The following is an 18,369-nucleotide window of genomic DNA, read 5'->3' as shown; positions in this document are numbered from 1 at the left end:
ATTAAATGAGATTATAAAACTGAGACATAATATAATACAACAATAACAACAGCCAAAGAGTAACAACACCAGCATCTTTGCAATACAGACTCACTACATCAAAAACCAGATTTCACTGCATTTCCAAAAAACCCCTAAGCTATGCTTAGGTTCATCCAAAAACCACAAAAACGCCCAAGACACTGGGAAGTGACTTACCCATGTTCTTCTCTGTGGGGATAAACAGGTATCCGGTGTGTGACAGATGATGATGGTACATGTGGACTTCTCATGCAGGGCAGCTGTTGGGAATTTTCAGCAGGTGACCCAGCAGCTGTTGTCACAGTGTAGGTGAGTGACCACGTATAGGATTGCATAGCTCCTGCAGACAAACAAGCATTAAAGGAATACAGGTAACATGGGCTGTTGTTCACAGAGGTGTTATGCTTTGAGATGGTTACAGGAAAGCAACCTAATAGGCACTGATAATTGAAACAGCATCAACGAAAGTGAACAAAACAGTTATGTCTGAGGTGTAAATAAAAATACAAATAGATCAGCTGGAGTGTGCAAAGATCCAAAGGTAAGAGACATATCTGGAATAGCTCAGACTGTGAACTTCCAGCGCGGTATTGTAATTTGAGGCTATCATTTTTCAGAAAAACTGGGATAGGACTTAGAAATAGAGGAACACCAGTGCTAATATTTCTCAGGCATGATGCACCAAACCCTGAGGTCTCTCTCACATGGAGTGGGCTGCTGGCCTGTTTAGCTCTGAGGCTGATCAGGCCTGGAGTGAGGCAGGAAGTATGATCAGAACAATGAAGGATTATAAAAAGATGGGTGTTACAGAAATAAATTTCTTGAATCCTTTTGCAGTTTGTATCTGTTCCACCCAACCAGGTACCAGCCTTCGTAGTGGCAACACAGTGGTAGATCTCCAAATTATAACAAATATATATACAGAAATAGCCTAGCTGTTTTCTTCCCACAAAAAATGTTTCTTTCTTCTTTCGAGGCGGCAGGGACTGGACTTAATTTACTTTTTCATGTAGAGCATTTGTGGGAAGAGTAAAGCAAATAAGTGGGCTTTCCATTTTGCTTGGAAGGTGCTGAGATTTTAATCATCCTGATCCCTTCTAGGCAGGAACTCCAGATTCATGAGCCAGCTGCTGAGAAACCTTTGTCCTTTGCACACACCCCTTTCACTCAGGAGGCTGGCAGATCCATTGTTCCAGTACAACATAGCTCTTTCTGGAGGTCATGACCATACTGGCTGAGAATACCCTGCAAATGAGGACGAGAACACTGATTTAACCCAATATGTACACTAGTTTGGGGGTCTCTGGGCACTCTTCACTCTTTTTCAGTAGCTAAAAGCAATTGCAGGAGGTGACTTGTTTTTTTCAGTGTGGATTCTAGGACTTCGGTAGTATGAAAGGGCCTAATTCAGAGGGGGAAGTGATTGTATTACCAGGTCTGTGTCTACTCCATGGCTTTGGGGAATGAAAAGCCTATCTCAGATGTGCATAATTTTCTTCAGGTGTGTGTGATTTTATTTGGCAAAATCAGACAAATAATTTTTTTGAATGGGAAATGCTTAATTCTGGGTGTGAACGAAGGCATTCTGAGATTCATGAGGTAAGTCCAGCTTGAAATACTCCAGCAGGGTGTGATTTGGTGCTCTTACAGTAGAGACATCCTTGGATGTGTTACGGCCAAGGATATTTGTGCTAGGCCTGTTTTCACATGCCTGCATTTTCTGTCACCGACTCTTGAATTTTCAGTCTTTCGTGTCCTCCCATTGAAGAGGACCACTGAGATCCCTGAGACCAAAGAGGAGGCATACACATTTGAGCTAGCACTTCAGTGCTGCGGTGGCTATGAGCAGTCATGGTTCCTTGAGTTCAGGAAAAGTGTTTAAGGAAGCCTACCTTCACTAGAAAATACAGTTTATGTGGAAGGGGCCAAAACTACTTATGCAGTCACCAAATAGCTTCATTTGAAAACAAGAGAAAAACTATTTTGAAAATATCAGCAACTTTGGTGAAACATTTCAATTTCAAAAGATCAACATATTTTCCTAGTGTTATTTTCCAAAAGAAAATTTGAAACTGTTTCAAAACAGGCATAAATTCAAAAGGCAAAAACAAAGAGAAAAGAAAGAAAAGAAAGACAACAAAGATGGCGAAAAAACCCAAATACTTATTTTTAGGTAATATTACTGGGGTTTTTTCACTTTTTTAATTCACCACAAAACAAAAGTTTTACTTTGACTTGATTTTATTTTTTCCAAGAAAAAATTTGGCCATTGAGCCAAAAATCTCATGACCTTCCTAGCTCTAACAAGAAGTGGTAATAACATGGTCAAAAGATACTTTGCATTTTACCAAATATGGTTAAATTGGCTGGCCCCAGCCATTGTGAGAGCCTCCTTTTCTTTTTTTCAAAAATAGCAGGGATCTTATCTCAGTCTGAGGAAAATAAGTCAGTCCAGGACAGCAAGTTGTTTTGCTTGCTCCCTGTGGGAAGTCAGACTCCTTGGATGAGAGGACTTGGCCACTCCTGGCATTCAAGTCTAACTGGCAGTTACCTCAATACAATTTTAAAATAAATGTTTAGGGTGTAACATGCTTTGTGCCTGTCCAGACAACACAGAAACAAATACAGAGAATAGGTCTCGCACTGGAAGATTTGTGAATATCTTTGTTTAATTTTCCTAACCAAGAATTGTCCCTGGTACTACAGGATAGTATTTCACACAGCTGCTCTAGGAAATACTCACTTTCATTTGGAGGTTATGGATTAGAAAAAAATATATGTTGGGTTTTACTCGGGATTTACAGTGACAGGAAGCTGCTCAAATATTTTTTTCAGGATGTTCCTGGGAATCTACAGTTGCCTCACTTCTCTTTGCCTTTGTGGAAGGGATGCCATTATTTTCAGTGACCTAGTCACAAGGACAGAGAGGAAGGATAGAAGAAGACAACAGATTTGCAGACATGTGTATGTATATATCGGGTCAGCCAGGATACTGCCAACATTGTGGTGGGTGGAAAAGGATGAATGAGATAAGTCTGAAAGTTTTTCATAGTTAGCTTTTTAATACCCACCTATGTCCCAGCCCTATATGATTAATTTCCTCAGCTGGCTGCAGAATTGAACTCCAGGAGATGAAGTCTCTTTTACATATGACTGAACCCAACTGAACTGCTTTCTGAATTAAGCAAAAACAATAGTGATTGAGCAACATTTTGCTCTGCTTTGTGTTCTGAACATGCAGGGTTTGATTAAAATAGGGAAGTTCATTTATTATCACTCCTTTTTCTTTTCTCTTTTAATGGAAAATTTGATTTTAAGGATACTAACCAAGAGGCCATCTGACCTGTAGGAGAGCCAAACATAAATGGAACTGCTATCAGTCCAACAACGGCCCTGTTGTCATTAGTGCCATCATGTATACCAGTGCAGAAAGAAACAAATGTTGCTTCATGATGCTGCATTTTATATTTGCTTTATGCTGGAGTAAATGACCACCCAGGTACAAGCAAGACACTCACAGCATGTGTATTATGTCTATAGGAAGCGGTACTGTCAACCTCAAGCAGTCAGAAATCTGGAGTCAGACCCCCATTCTGCCCCCACACAACAAAGATATTATCTTAACTATCAGCTTTAGACAAAACACAAACCCTTCCATTTGGAAGGGGATAATTGCCTTTTGAAATAGGAACCTTTGACTTTTACACTCTGCAGCTATGAGAATTAAACTCCGACTGTTGAACAAGAGCTGATGTTCTCATATATTCATATGAGTCCAGGAGCTGAAGCTTTAGGAAAAAAACCAGAAATTTGTTGTACTCACACACACAAATATGAGAGGTGGTAGCTCTGTGCAAGCATCTCCTGTGCCAGATTCCCAGCACTTTAATACCTAGTCTAGACTTGGAAGAACAGTGACCTTAAATAACCATCACTGACTTGAAGAATTATTTCACGCGTACATTTCTTGAAACTAAATAGTAAACTGCATAGATTAATTTACTAACATATTAGGAACTACTTACAATTTAGAGTTCATTTCGGGTTGTCTAAAAACCATTGCGTTGGCAAAGGAGTGATCACAGCTTTAAGAGGGGCTTTAAGAGGGAATAACGTAGTCAGCCATATAGCTATCACTTTTATTACAATATTGTTGCAGTTTGAACAATCATTAATCTGGCCTTTGTGATTTAGAAAGGATGGAGACTAATTATCCTTTTAAATGTCTAGTAACTTAACAAAAAGTTTTAAATAAAATGTTAGCTGAGCCATGCCAGATATTCTACCACAGAATGCTATATATAGGATTTACCTTTCTTTTGCTTGGTATCGTGTAATTGCAACAGTTTAATTTGCTGGTTTTGTGCTGACCACTGACTGAAGGCAAAAAGGTTAAAAGGCAAGTTTAATAGTTAACTTTTATTGCTAATGCCACAAGCAAGAAAGAGTTAATGATGCCTTAAATTGGGGAACTGAGAGCTAGCGGTAACCAATGGAACTAGTTCTCAAAATTTGCACTATTTGCAGAGTTTTACATTTACCTCGTAAAAGACACATAAGAAAATCAACAGAGTGTACTTTAAATATATCTCTCCAGAACAGAGGTTCCTGTTCAAAAATATTCTCTATATTAATGCCACAAATCTGTATATGGAATAGTTTGATTATATGTAATACATCTTCAGCACTCCTATTTTAAAGTATAGCAATTTCCTATAGCTGAAACATGGTTGTTATTTTGTATTACTTTGTGTGAACGAACCCTGCATTTCATGGTGTAATGGTTGGCAAACTAAAAAGGCAATCAGTTCATCTACATGATGAACATGGGAAACGGAGGTATTACTAATTGCTCAAATTAAGACCAGGAAATAGCCATGTACTTATATTTAATCTTAACCAGACCACTACTTGCATTGACAAATTTGGCTTGTGCTAGGCAAAAATGATTTTCACACTTGCAAAAGTGAGACTGCACCAGACCATAAGAATAAAATCCAATTCAACCAAACAAAAGTTTTTAACCTAAAAACGAAAAGCTGGAAAAAACAGAGCGCTAAAATAATCAGAAATAGCTTTCTTGCCTAAGAAGTTCTGCTATGGGAACAACTACATTAAGTTCTACTGCCTGTTCTGTGGGAGTAGGTCCTTCAACCATTGTTCCCAAATGATCCTGTTTCTGGCTTGAGACTTCAAGCTAGCAGACCTTGGCCTTACCAGGACATAAAAAATTAAAGAGAGTGAGAGAATAAAACAGACTACAATAAAATAATAACCAACATGAAAACAAAAAGGAACTGCATTTGTGATGTTTGTGTGAGTCCATTCCCCTGCATTACTGGGGGGATTCAGGGAGGATATGTAAGATCCGTGCAGTTCCCAGGCCTGCCCAGATCTGCGCCTAAGTCAGGTACCTAAGTCAAGTAAGCTGAAGGTGGAAGCCCAGATAGCTGACAAATAGGCTATTACATAAATAAGGAATAAGCTTTGGGTTAATAGTTATGATGATAGTCACATAGAGTTACAGTCTCTGCAACCTAAACACAAGTCCCTCAAATCTCCATTCTTGTCAATGTCACTGGTGAGCACACAGTTCCCTACTTTTCAGTCTTTTACTTCTGGGTACAGTTCTGCATCATACTAAGTTCTGGTTATAACATCACAACGATCCGATTGGGCCACAATGTCTACAGAGCAAGTTACCCACAAAATCAGTGTTTCCAGACTCAGACACATACACCACCTCCAGCGTTGCCTGATCCAAAGCAGTGTGCTCACCTGCCATGTCTAGGAATCATGTGCCTCTTGTCTAACTGTTCTGGGGGTAATACCATCCTATTTCCCTCTTAAATATGGTATAGTCTCCAACAGTGAGAAAACCTTATGTTTCGATGTAGGGACAAATGTTCTTAAATCTCTTTCCACCACAACTATGCATGGTGCTTCCCTGTGGCGCCTTTGAAAACATGAAAAACATTTGTCAGAAAGATTTATTAGTCCTTTAGCCACTGCCAAATTCTCCAGTGTGGTAAGTCATCACTTTCTGACATTCTTTCAGGAAGGTTTTATAACTTTTCTAGTACGTCACAAAAGTGATAGTTTCCACATTCTGATTATACATCCATTTCACTGAGGAGCAGCAAAGCTGGAATTTCACTGCCTGGAACGCCTTCTGAAAGTCATTCTCATTTCTGCCTTTTTTTTCCATGAGTTAAGAAAACGCTGTCTTTTGACCATACAGATGGACTGTCCTGCCCACATCCAAAAGGTAATGAGTGAGTTTTACATTAGAGTACAGAGGATGGTTGCCCATTTAAACAACAAACAAGAAGCCAGTTTTGTGCTTATTGTTTTCTGACAATCCTGCCCACTAATTGAACACCCTTAAGCACAGATTTTTCAATCTGTGAGCCCACCAGAATACAACTACCTCATCAGTTGCCATAATAGAGTATGCAACTGAAAATAGGCTTCAGGCATGTAATCCCTAGTCTCTAACATTGAAAGATGAAAGTTACCAACCATGTGTGAAACATTCCCAAGAGAAACTTGCGCAGCTATTTAAACATATTTGGGTCTCAAATATGTTGAAAGATATCCAATTCCCATTTTACCCACTAGGAATTCCTGAACCACTAGTTGTTCAGGATTTTGAAAACCTCACTAAACCTTAAAATATCTGGTACGTTTTCTTGAAGTATATAAAATTTTTCGGAGAGACTGATTGCCCTTGAAGTAATTGAAGATGCCCAAAAGTGCTATATTCATAAAAAATTCTTTTGGGGCATTGCTAGAAATATGAAAAATTGGGTTGATTTTTAAAATCATTTAGAAATAAAGTGACAGGTCTTCTCTTCTGAAGGCCTCAGCTACTGAACAGATTCTGATATGCTGAGGTCTGGGATCTCCTGTTAGGCCTTTGGACTCCAAACATCAGATCTTTTTCCTGTTAGATTGCACATCATGTTCGGATACAGTGAGAAGGCACAACTGATACTTTAAACAGATTTCTGTTTGGGAAGGCTTCTCATCTCTTGAAAGCTGGCACATCAGGTTCTCAGACTCAATTTCAGTGAGTGCAAAAGCCATCTTAAAGCAGATCCAGCTGCCGTAAGCCTACCTACCTGTTGTGGCTGGTTTGACACCGTACTCTGGGGACTGATTGCTGACAGGCGAGGGGGCAGAGGGCACTTCCACTGAGGTGGCAGATTTAGCTGGGGAGAACGGCACTGGGGAGGGAGTTGGAGGAGCTGGTTCACTCAGAATAATTTCTTCTCGTAGTTCTGCTGCAGGATGAGAGATGAGAAACAAATCATCAAACATAGTTAAAGGTAGAGTCAAGGAACACTGAGAAACTAAAAAAATTAATGCAGTCAGTTAAGTTCTGTAGGCTGTATTTCAAGAAATGCATAGCAGGAATCACAAATCTTTGAAAGAGTACTTCTATAACATTCAGCATTACAACCTTTAGTGTACCTTTGTAAGACCTCTTAAAGGAAACTGCTGTTTTTCCTGTTGTATAGACAGGAAACCCATGCACAGACAGCTTAAGATTTATATTCCTGTAATATACTATTAGATACCTAAAATTAGGAGTCCAGTCTGAGTCAGGCACTTCTACTCCTAGAGGCATTTGAAAGAAACGAGAATCTCCAGGGGATTCCAGTGGCTTTTGGCCATGACCTTCTCTCTTCGTTGACTAAAGAGGATGACACTGGATAGTTCTAGCTGCTAAAGCTATGTGGAAAGTACACAGGGATAAGCAACTTCTTTGTCAAAAAGACCAAGAGGCTATGGCAGGGCAATGAATTAAATCCAGGTCTTTCAACACATAGAAGATATTACCCTAATCATTGAAATGTTCTTCTTCCCATAAATCTACAGGGTGACAAATTAAGCCACAGCTACAAATGAAGAACGGAACTTTCCAAAGGTGACAGAGGGGTTTAACTTGCTAAAATTAATGGGAGATGCAAGGAAGGTAGATCACTGAGGATCCCTCATTACAAGGGGCTGCCCTGAGCAGAGAGACTAGAGGCAATCTCTGTTCGCTTCTGTTCTGCCAAGTCAGTGCAGAGAGTGGAGCAAGACTCGGAATCTGCTTCTGTACAGGCACTTGGAACATAAGCGTACCAGAAACGACAGCTTTGGTTTTTGTCTTTGCCCACTTCTCCCATCTCCCCCTCTTATTTAGACTGGTAAAATCCATTAAATGTCAGTGAATTTATTTAGTGTTAAACCAGGGTGAGAGAGAGAATCAAGACTGGGTTTACTGAAATACAATGTTGGCTTAGACAGACTAACTGGGGTAAAAGGCTCAGTACAAAACTCTCTTACTGAAACACCAAGTGTGTGCTTAGGAATGGGGTTCAGACACCCAGAGTTACATCATGAACCAGGCAGGCCTCTTTCAGAATGTATTAACTGGGGTGGCCCCTCTCACAAATGACTTATTTCAAATCATGATGGAACTGAAAAACACTCTGCTCCTAGATAAGCCTCACTGGGTTAGATGAGGATAAAGAAAAGTCCTAACATAGAAAATAGCGAATCCAGTGGAAGAAAACAACAAAAGATGAATAAAAGAACAAACTCACCTGTGCTTCCTTCTCCTTTCATTGCCCTCATTAGCTCATTAGCTCTCTCCTGACAATGGAGTGATTCTAGCAGGTACAATACGTAGTCATCGAACATCAAGTGAATAAGGTGAAAAGACCCTGGTAATAAAGTGAACAAACAAAAAAGCCATTGACTGCCTCAATACACTCATTAAACCAATGATTTGACTGTCTCAATACACTCATTAAACCAATGATTACGGTATTCGACACAAACAGTACTGAGTAGGACTGCCTCCACATACCACTATCACTGAAGTATCTCTCTTACTCAAGGTAAGAAAGGTCAAAGTAAAACCGGGTACTAGCAAACTCTGTTCACTCCTGGATTTATACAGGCTTGTACAACCAATTATTGTGGTTTAGGGTGCAAGGAGGCTGCCTAGCTGAGACCTGGGGCTTGATGGAGTTTTCTTCTCCTACATTAGCACTAGACCATTTAGACAATTACACTACAGTGGAATTGTTTCCTTTTATCTAAAGGAATAGATATAAGTTTCTGTCAGAAGACAGAAAATCTTATATCTTGTATCTTAGATATAAGTTTCTGTCAGAAGTAGAATCCTGAATTGGCTGCCTTAGTGACACGTCCTGGTATGAATTTTCTGAACTACCTATGTCATTGGACAAAGAAATGAGAGACTAATCAATAGGAAGGTAGAAACAATCTTCCAAATCTCCTGATGGTATATCTCCAGTGCATTGCCTGGAGTGGATGAGACATCCATTAACTGCCAAACATAGAGGCATTAGCAGCAACTGTGGATGTCTTAAATGGAAAGACTTGTGCCAAAGCTTTGCTCTGTCATGCTTCTCCTTTCTATATTATCTTTTCCTGATTATCAGTTCGAATCATATCAGCAGCATAACATTTGGCCTGTTTCTGTGCTTACCTCTGAAGATACCATGGATACTATCTCTTAACTGCCATGACAGGCACGTGAAAAACTTAAGGGCTAAAGGACTTAAGGGAAGAGTATGCACAAAAGAAAATGCGGGGGATGAAGTAAAAAAGAACACTTTGAAAATTAACAGTAAAAGGAGATTATATGGATAGCTATCTGCCACAAATCCTCAAGTAAGATTTGAATACGGATAGAGAACTTGCTAATGTTGTTAGGAGGAAGGACTGGGTGATGCTATGGACTAGAGTACTGGAAATGAAAAGCATGCTGTAAGAAGTTCTGCCCTTAGAGATTTATATCATCCTCTGTGGAAACAGAAGTATTAATACTATTGCACAAGGCACTGGTGAAACCTCACTTAGAATATTGCATATAACTCTAGTCACCCATGTTCAAGAAAAATTAGTACAAGTTGAAACTGGTATGGAGAAGATTACCAGGAGGATGCGGGGAATGGAGAATAGATTTTAAATGACTAAAAATGCACGTCTGGCTTCATTTTGCAGAAAGGAAGTGAGTTGCTTCCCATAATTTATAAAGAAGGATACATGTCAGGGATGGTGAAGAAATGTTTGCCCTAGAGCACACATAGCCACAAAAATAGATGTGTAAGAAGAGACCATAGATGCATTTCAGGGGAAAATTAGAGGAGCAAAGCATCAGAGCCAAACATTGTGTAGTGTCCTCCTGAAAGGAATAACATTCATCTGCAGGGGAAGACTGACAAGTATCAGATGGAGTTTGGTCAGTTTATGCAATAGACTTCATGACACAGAGTACCTGTAATAGCTCCAGACAGGATTTGATCATACAATGTTTTTTTTAAAGGCTCCTATGTTTATTTAGACCTGCATGGAATATTTAAAACATGTTCATATAAGTCATTAAATAACTCTGGCAACTGCAAATGCAGTCAGGTTAAAAAAATAGCCAGTCCAGCAGCTGGCTTAAACCAGAGAAAAGTCACCAGCTGAGAGGGAAACAGAGATCAACTACTGCCAGACAAGAAAAAGTACCTCATCTAGATGTATTCCTTTCGAAATTCCATTACTACATTCTGAGGAAAAACACTTCCATGGGAAAAAGATGCAATGAGTTTCAAATTCAATCAAATTTCATAATGATTGATTTCTTCACAGGAAGGTTGGGTTTATCTTGGGATACTAGCTTTTACCACAACAAAGCATAACTACCCCTACTCCATCTTCTCTACTCAAACATACCGTTGAAGCGCAGAAGAAGTGGTTTGAAAGACCCTATATCCTTATACAATTCTAGCTGGCAATTCAGCTTTCAAAGTGAGTCTGAGCACATTCTTTTGCTTTGTGACCCGGATGGTCTTTGTGTTTCATTCTTTCACTCCACGGCTGCATGGCTTCTGTCGTCACTGATACGAGCAGAGCACACACACTGGGAGGTGAACATGCGCCTTTGTGCTCTTGGGCAAGGCAACACAGAAAAAGGACGTACGTGATTGCAACACCTCTGCTATGGGGAGGAAATCTTTGGCTGTTGGTGAACCTGAAGCATTCAGTTTTTTATTTGTTTCACGTATCTATGCAAATCAAAATGTTAACAAGTTTCCCCAGCCTTGCAAGGCTAAATAGTGGAGATCTGCATTTGACTACTGCAGAGAGTTTGTTTTTAGAAATCTTTTGGGCTCAAAGTCTTGTTAAATACAATCCTATTCAAGTTAGCAGTACAATAAAGACAGCAGACCTGGCTGATCACCTTGTTACTGACCTAGGATTTCCCCAGTGGAAACCTAGATTATCAAGAATCTCCACAAAATGCTTGCTCTTCTTCTTACTACAGTTTTTCAGTAGAAAGTTTCTATTGACTTTAGTGCAGTTACTACTGATAAGTATTTCCAAGGTAAGAAAAACAGGCCTAAATGCTGGCAAACTTCATGTGGTGGTATAAAGCTCAGGGTATTTAGTGTTTCCAACAAACTCCTTGCTCAGCTTTAATTAAAAAAAAAAAAAAAAATTAAGGGAAGTTGCTTGTAGTTTCATAAAAATGTTTGGAAGTGTGAACCCTAAACACTAAAATGCTAGCAAGCAAATGACAAAACACCAAGATTTGCTATTTTTTAAAAATGTATTTGTTTTTGGGGGGTCTAATGCTTTATTTTGAAGACTTGGGGTTGGCAATACTGAATGCAGCATTTAAAAACACTCCAGTGCCTTTGTCACTCTTTTGAATTTCTCTCTTCCTCTCCTATTATTTCTCACACTGTGTATTTTTAAACTCTGTATAGAGTTTTTGAGCCCAGAATTTGCATGAAAGACACTAGACAAACAAGTTGTTGGTACTGAATGAATGCAATATTTTTACATTTTTAAATGAGTCAAATGAAATGTAAGCTATAGAGTGAAACGAATATCAGGGCACACATTTCAGCTACACAGTGAATAGCTATTCAGCACGATGTACAATAATTTATTCTGTGTTTGCAAGCTACTGTTTTTCACATGAAACTATTTGGTTCTTTCAAGTATATCTTTAAGTACTAAAACAGATCCAACTGTGGCTGGCAAACTATACACTTCTTTAGGAAGAGGTAAGAAGTCATGCAAGAGACTGTAGTTACAATAATATATAGCATTTGGCTCTAATTTTCAGGAGTTAACAGAAATCATAGCAATGATTACCCAACTAACGTACAGTAAGTATCAGCAGCTATTACCAGATACAGCAATTATGTGTAAGTAGCAAAGCAACAGTGAGATTTCCAGATCTGGAGAAAATAATGGAGCTTCTATTACTAATTAGTTACTTTGTACACTGGATGCATTACCCAAACACTGCCACCAACTGTGCCTTTGATATGCATAGACAGGAAGGAGGGAGGGAGGCAGGCAGGCAGAGAGAAAAAGGGAGAGGGAGGGGGAGCGAGCGAGAGAGGGAGGAGCTTTTTTTCTGCCAGGGATTGTTTCAACCTGCCCACGCCACCATGCTTAGAAGCTTTGCAGAATCAAATCTCTGTGCTAGCCAGACCGGTGCCAGGTATTCCAACTTCCTCCAGTCAGATTTCTGTATCATATATTTCAAAGATAAGAATATACTGTCCTGTATATAGTAGATCCCATCGTTTAACACATTATTTTACTTTTTTAAAAAGAAAATTACACTGTGGGCATCTGAGTCTATATATTGCTTGAAGTGGAAAAAAATCATTAAAAATCAGTCCACTGAAACAGTTTCCAATGCAGTAAAAACACAAAACTTTTTATCTAAGTTAAGAACAAAGGTATATAGATGTAAATATTTAGAATAGTAAATCAGTCTTTGTTTCTCTTTATAGAACTCACTTAAATGCATACATTATGCCAAAAAGCTAGAAGGAACTGTGTTAAATTGAGCACTGAAGAGTTTCTGCCATCTAGTTCTGAGCTGTTTACATTCAGGGGTTATTCTTTTGGAACTTGCTCAACTCTACTTCATGAACAATACATCAAATGGCCTTGCAGTGAAAGAGTAGCATCATTAATACAACTTATTACAAATTTGTGTTGGTGGCTAAATAGCATTTGGGACATTTGGGGGGAAATGGCAGGGATAGCCCAGGCTTCTGCCCGATAGGATGAGGATATGGGTTTGGTATCATTCTCCCCTTTGAAAACCTGAAGGCTCAGATCTCCTCCTGCCTCCACTGGAGTTGCACCTGAGCAGGGAAAACTCCACCCTGTATAAATAAGGGTTAGAATAGGGACTGAACCAATGCTTGTCACATCACCTCCCAGGAGAGAACCCACCTAGCAGGCTGCAGACCTCTGCAGCTCAACAGATGGTTACGTGGTTTGTACAAAGTTTCAACAGAAAAGATGAGAAAACCCTCCCGCAGGACAAATACTCTAGCCTTTTGGCTAGAAATCTTGCTCTGGCAGTGATTAACACTGATTCAAGACTGCTAAGGCAGGCAACTGTGGTCTAAGCACCAAAATATGGCAGATGCAAAAGAATTCTCTTTGATTTTACCTTTTTTAAAAATAAAGAAAGATTTTGGAATTGATTAAAATCCCAGACTACCTCAGCTTCACACTGAGCATGATGAATTTTTTTTTTTTAAACTCTTGCTTTGGTTACCAAATTGAAAAGCAGTTATTGATCCAGTTCTAATTATAACACCACACACTCATGAAAAACACATCAGCTATGGCCAGTACATTCTTTCCCTGACTATGGTTACTTATAAACATATCAAATTCATGTTCAAAAGTGTGTGTCCATGTAAGAAGGAGAATCACGCATTTTGTGTACGCAGATATTCTCACTGAGCTAAAAAGACAAAAAAAAAGACAAAAACCTACAAATCTAGCTGAGCAGTTAAAGTTCTTAAAAATAAGAAATTCAGGATCCAAATTTATAACAGAGATAACAGGTAAGTTATTTTGGCAGATCTGATATATTATACTATAGTAGGTCCCAAACGCAAACCAACGAATAATTCTCGATCTTCACATTTTCTCGCCACATGGCATGTTCATAAGTGTTTCTGTTAATAAATAAAAAAATCAGAGCTGAGAATCACTCTACAGACCTTCCAGACAACCAGTGGTCTAATAACTATTTGGGGAATCCCTGTTTGACTAAAGATGTTTTGGTGGCTGATGCTTTGAAACAGAGTGTGCTTGATTAGGTTACAAACACATCCTGAACAGGAATAAAAATGTTGTTGTAATGTGCAACTCAGTAGCAATAATGTATCCTTAGGGGTACTTTAATGTCAGCATTTCATGACTTGTAACAGTGTAACCTCAACAGGGTACTAATGCAAGATGTTTTTTCATTTGTTGGGTACCGGTGCGTTTCACAGGTTGGGATTATGAGCGTAGAGAGAAGTGTAGCAACACAAGTGCTAGAAAACAAAATTCAGCATTTATTCAACACTCATGCAAAGGGATTTTTGAACACTGGGGGAAAGTATACTGTTAAGCAGTATCAGCTACTTTTATGCCCACAACAAAAGCTGCGGTGACTCAAGGAGAGAATGAGTCCTAGAGGAGGAGGAAAATAGATGTGACCAGGATGCTGGTGCTGAAAACACAAGCTAGCAGGTGGAAATTGTGATTATCTTGGGGATGCTCACTATCCTGATGTCTAATGGTGACTCAGTAATACCTGTTGGGAAAACTCTTTACAATGGGAAGCCAATGAAAGTAATTTCAGATTAAAATATAAATACAGATTATATTGTGCCTATCTATCTCTGATGGTATCTGAATTTATGCTATTAGATGGTTCTAAAAGCATAAAGGACATTAAAGCTCAGCTGGCAGAAAACCTTGCAGTTGTTCAATGCAATGCCTTCATAAGTTCATTATTAATCTTCTACTAACATATTCTGACAAATGTGCATTTATAAAAAACATCCCTCATGCAAAATCTGGTCCCAAGTGACTGCGAATGTTCACACTCATGACACAGCAGTCCATTTTCAATCATTCCTTCTTTTGACTGTTTTTAATCTGAACTGTTTATATCCCAGGATTCAAGACAAAGCCCCTTTTGAAACTGTAGAAAAGCAACATGCTTTTTCATTCAAAAAGTAAAAGTCTATTTTTCCACCCTGACTGAATTCTAATAGAATGGAAGAGAATCTGTCCAGGATATAGAAACACACTCATTTTGCAAAGACTAGTTTAAAATGCTATGTCCTTTAAAAGCAGAGGTGGCAAAGCGGTTCACTGGAGAGCTTTTCGTCCACTTCAGTGCAAAGTCATCTCTCTTAGTGTAACATGTGGTCAGAGTGGTTTGGGTAACTAGGCTCACATCACACTGAAGCACATTAGGGAATCCTCCTGTAATCAACGCCTCCAGCTGACCTGTGACTGATAACTCTAGCTACTGGCTAACAACAAACAGAAGGAAGCAGTAATGTTTTCAGCTCCCCTGGCTAGATCTTGAAGACAGACATCTGTCTGAGCATTATTTCCAAATGTCAGAAGCCCCAACTCTTTTTTTAATAGAGCCCTGGACATGTGAAAACTGGTTATGGTTTCACTTAAACTGTACATTACAAGCCAGGATACAGATTTTTTTGACTGTGGCATGCAATTACTACAACAAAATGAAAGTACCAAAGCTGGGTGCACTGTGCAAAGTCATGTCCCGAATCACTCGAGTGCCAAAACAGGACCACATCAAGAGGAACTGCTGAGCTACTTTCTTCAAAGAGCCTTGTCTCTTGGCAGCTACCTGCAAGAAAACAGATATATCTGACATGGAGAAACTTTTATTTCTACTGCCCAATACAGTTGAACAATGCACATATCCGTCTTTTTTGGTACTGAAAAACTACTTACCATTATCTTCACATTAAAATACACACTAAAAATTTAAAAAAAAACCAACAACCTTACACAGAAAGCCACCTTCTAACTATATACAACCTTCAGAAAGAGGAAATCATAAAGTATTATTCAACACCAAGGCTGAATTTCCTTTATAAACGATGAAAGGACTGCCAAAAAATTGCTCTGATCTTCATCTTAACCTAAGTACTTACATATTCATTCTTGCTTCCTAGTCAAGGGAGTAATTTATAATCAAGAATGCTTGATCTACATTGAAAATTTATACTAATATTTCAATTAAAATTTACTACTGAATATAATTTTTTTTTGTTCCTTCATGTTTTTATTTTTGTGAATTCACAGTCATTTTACTAGCAAAAATACTTTCCAGAAAGCACACTTTAGCCATCAACTCTTCAAAAATTTATTTACTATAACCATATGTGAGTTAAAGAATTAGGTTCATCCAATCAGCTAATAAAATTCATGTCAAGTTCTTAATGAAAATTAAGTTATGGTCTGAATTTCAAATTGCATTCCACTGACTAAAAGAAAAGTTCCCCAAAACAATACATTTCAAGTAATCTGGGGAATTATCTGTTGTTTTCTGTATGGATCTTTTGCATCAGAGAGAGAGGCAGCATATTCTTTTTTTTTTTTTTTTTTTTACTTCTTAGCTCTAACAATTGCAATGAAGGGTTGAAATGGTAATAGAACATCCTAATACAAAGCATAGTTAGTGACAGAAGTGAAAATAGTCAGTCATATAGTTTCATACTCTACATAAAATTATGGTGATGCTTAATCACTTTTGAAAATATTTTTTGAAGATTTGTTAGTAGGTTTCTGCACGCACGTAAAATAAGATAAAATACAAATTCTTGGTATCCCAAATCAGCTCAAAAGGCAACATAAATGTGTCCTTGACTGAATGGTAATGTAGACTTTCATCCTTACATTTGAATGTATATAAATGAATTAGCTAGCTCAAATATCCTAGCCAGACTAGATTATGATTTTTATTTGCACTATGTAGTTAGAATGACTCTGAACTCATCTCTCCATACTCCTGAAGCATTGATTTGATTGGAAACCTCAACCCTGTTCCATTCTTGAATATCATCTCTTGGGATAGACTAGACAAGAGCAGAATAAAGCAGAATCCTGAATGTGAGCAGTTCTTGTACTGAGCATGAAAACTGGTGAGATTTTGCCTACTGCTGCTTTACTCCTGCTTATTACCAATGCCTGGCTTTTTTTTTTTTTTTCTCTATTTTTGCTAAAAATCTATGACCTAAATAGAGCTCATAAAGCACATTAGTGACTCAGGTCCTTAGTCCTGCTTACCAACCTTTACAACACATCGGTCCACCATGGAATCCAGCCACTCGATGTATGACTCAATGGGGGACTGCTCCTCCAGAAGGTGATCAAACTCCTGATATACTGGCAGACAAAGAAAAAATAGCCCACCTCAGTACTTGGATTCCATTTTGAACAAAAGAGAAACAAATCACAAAAAGCTGCCAATAACATCACAAGTTTGCAGTGGTTTTTATAATAGATTGCTTAGTTATAACAAATATATCTTTCTTGGTGCTGACCCAATAAATTTGCCTGATCTCTTATCTTGTTTCTACTGGAAGTGATGGAGTCACTGGAAGTGGTATTTTAATATGAGCAAGTCAGGACCTATTGTTTAAAATTAATCTTTTGATTTAAGTTTCAGCTGTCTGGTGTGCCCGGAAGTGAAACGTTTATGGTGTTCTCTACGAGAAGTGTGAAGCTAGGCCTTGACCCTGGTGATGAAAAAGGGTCATGCATGAAATTGATTTAGAAATGCATAAAGAGTCTTCTAAGCACCAAGTGGATGAGTATTGTTGATAGGGCTCTCATCTGTATAATGCTTTAGTTGCAAAAACATGATTTAACTGCTGCAAATCATCTATTTGCAATGCCAGACACACACACACAAAGAATTTCCATAAACTTCTGCTTCTTCAAAACAAATTGCTACCATGCATAAATGCTATACTGAATTTATCAAGAAGAGTTTCCAAAAGCAACCTGAATACTTTCTAAACTCTCCCAAATACACATATTCATATTTTAATACAGAAAGTAAAAACAATCAAGTCATTCGACTGCAGCTCTTAAAACTGCAAGTCTGTAGTTTATTTAATGAGAATCAATGACTGGAACACAAAGAATCATGCGCTTTGACACCTTAAGAAACTGTTCTTCAATTCAGCTGAAATAAAAGGCCCAGTAAGTCAAGAAGAAAGATACTTTCTACCTGCTGTGTTACAGGATGATCTCAGTGTGCTATGCATTTCCATTTATGCTTCATTATAAATAACAGGAGGAAGGAATTTCCCACCATAGGAAAGACAGTGAAGGAGGTGGAGGAGACAAAGCTTAGAGATGATAGCTAGAGAAGTGAGCCAGAGAGGTTATCCGAGAGTAATGCAAAGAACAAGCTCCCTGGTCTCTAAGTTGGATCAGCAAGATGAGCAGGGATGCATT

General features: G+C 38.5%; 1 protein-coding gene across 1 annotated transcript in view; it reads right to left on the bottom strand.

Annotated features, from left to right (window-relative positions):
- The window catches only part of RFX4 (regulatory factor X, 4 (influences HLA class II expression)), an 84,700-nt gene that overhangs the window by 16,970 nt on the left and 49,361 nt on the right, over nt 1-18,369 (bottom strand). Inside the window, exons 12-16 of the mRNA XM_009333065.1 lie at nt 17,195-17,289; nt 15,628-15,745; nt 8,619-8,738; nt 7,146-7,307; nt 199-361 (exon numbers count right to left, since the gene is read on the bottom strand). Of these exons, the coding sequence (XP_009331340.1) occupies nt 199-361; nt 7,146-7,307; nt 8,619-8,738; nt 15,628-15,745; nt 17,195-17,289 (658 nt within the window). The remainder of the gene's footprint in view (nt 1-198; nt 362-7,145; nt 7,308-8,618; nt 8,739-15,627; nt 15,746-17,194; nt 17,290-18,369) is intronic.

Source organism: Pygoscelis adeliae, unplaced genomic scaffold (assembly GCF_000699105.1).
Source record: "Pygoscelis adeliae isolate BGI_AS28 unplaced genomic scaffold, ASM69910v1 Scaffold38, whole genome shotgun sequence".
In the NCBI taxonomy this organism is placed as follows: Eukaryota; Metazoa; Chordata; class Aves; order Sphenisciformes; family Spheniscidae; genus Pygoscelis; species Pygoscelis adeliae.
The sequence above is the reverse complement of the archived record's forward strand: the minus strand, read 5'-3'. Positions and strand labels throughout refer to the sequence as shown.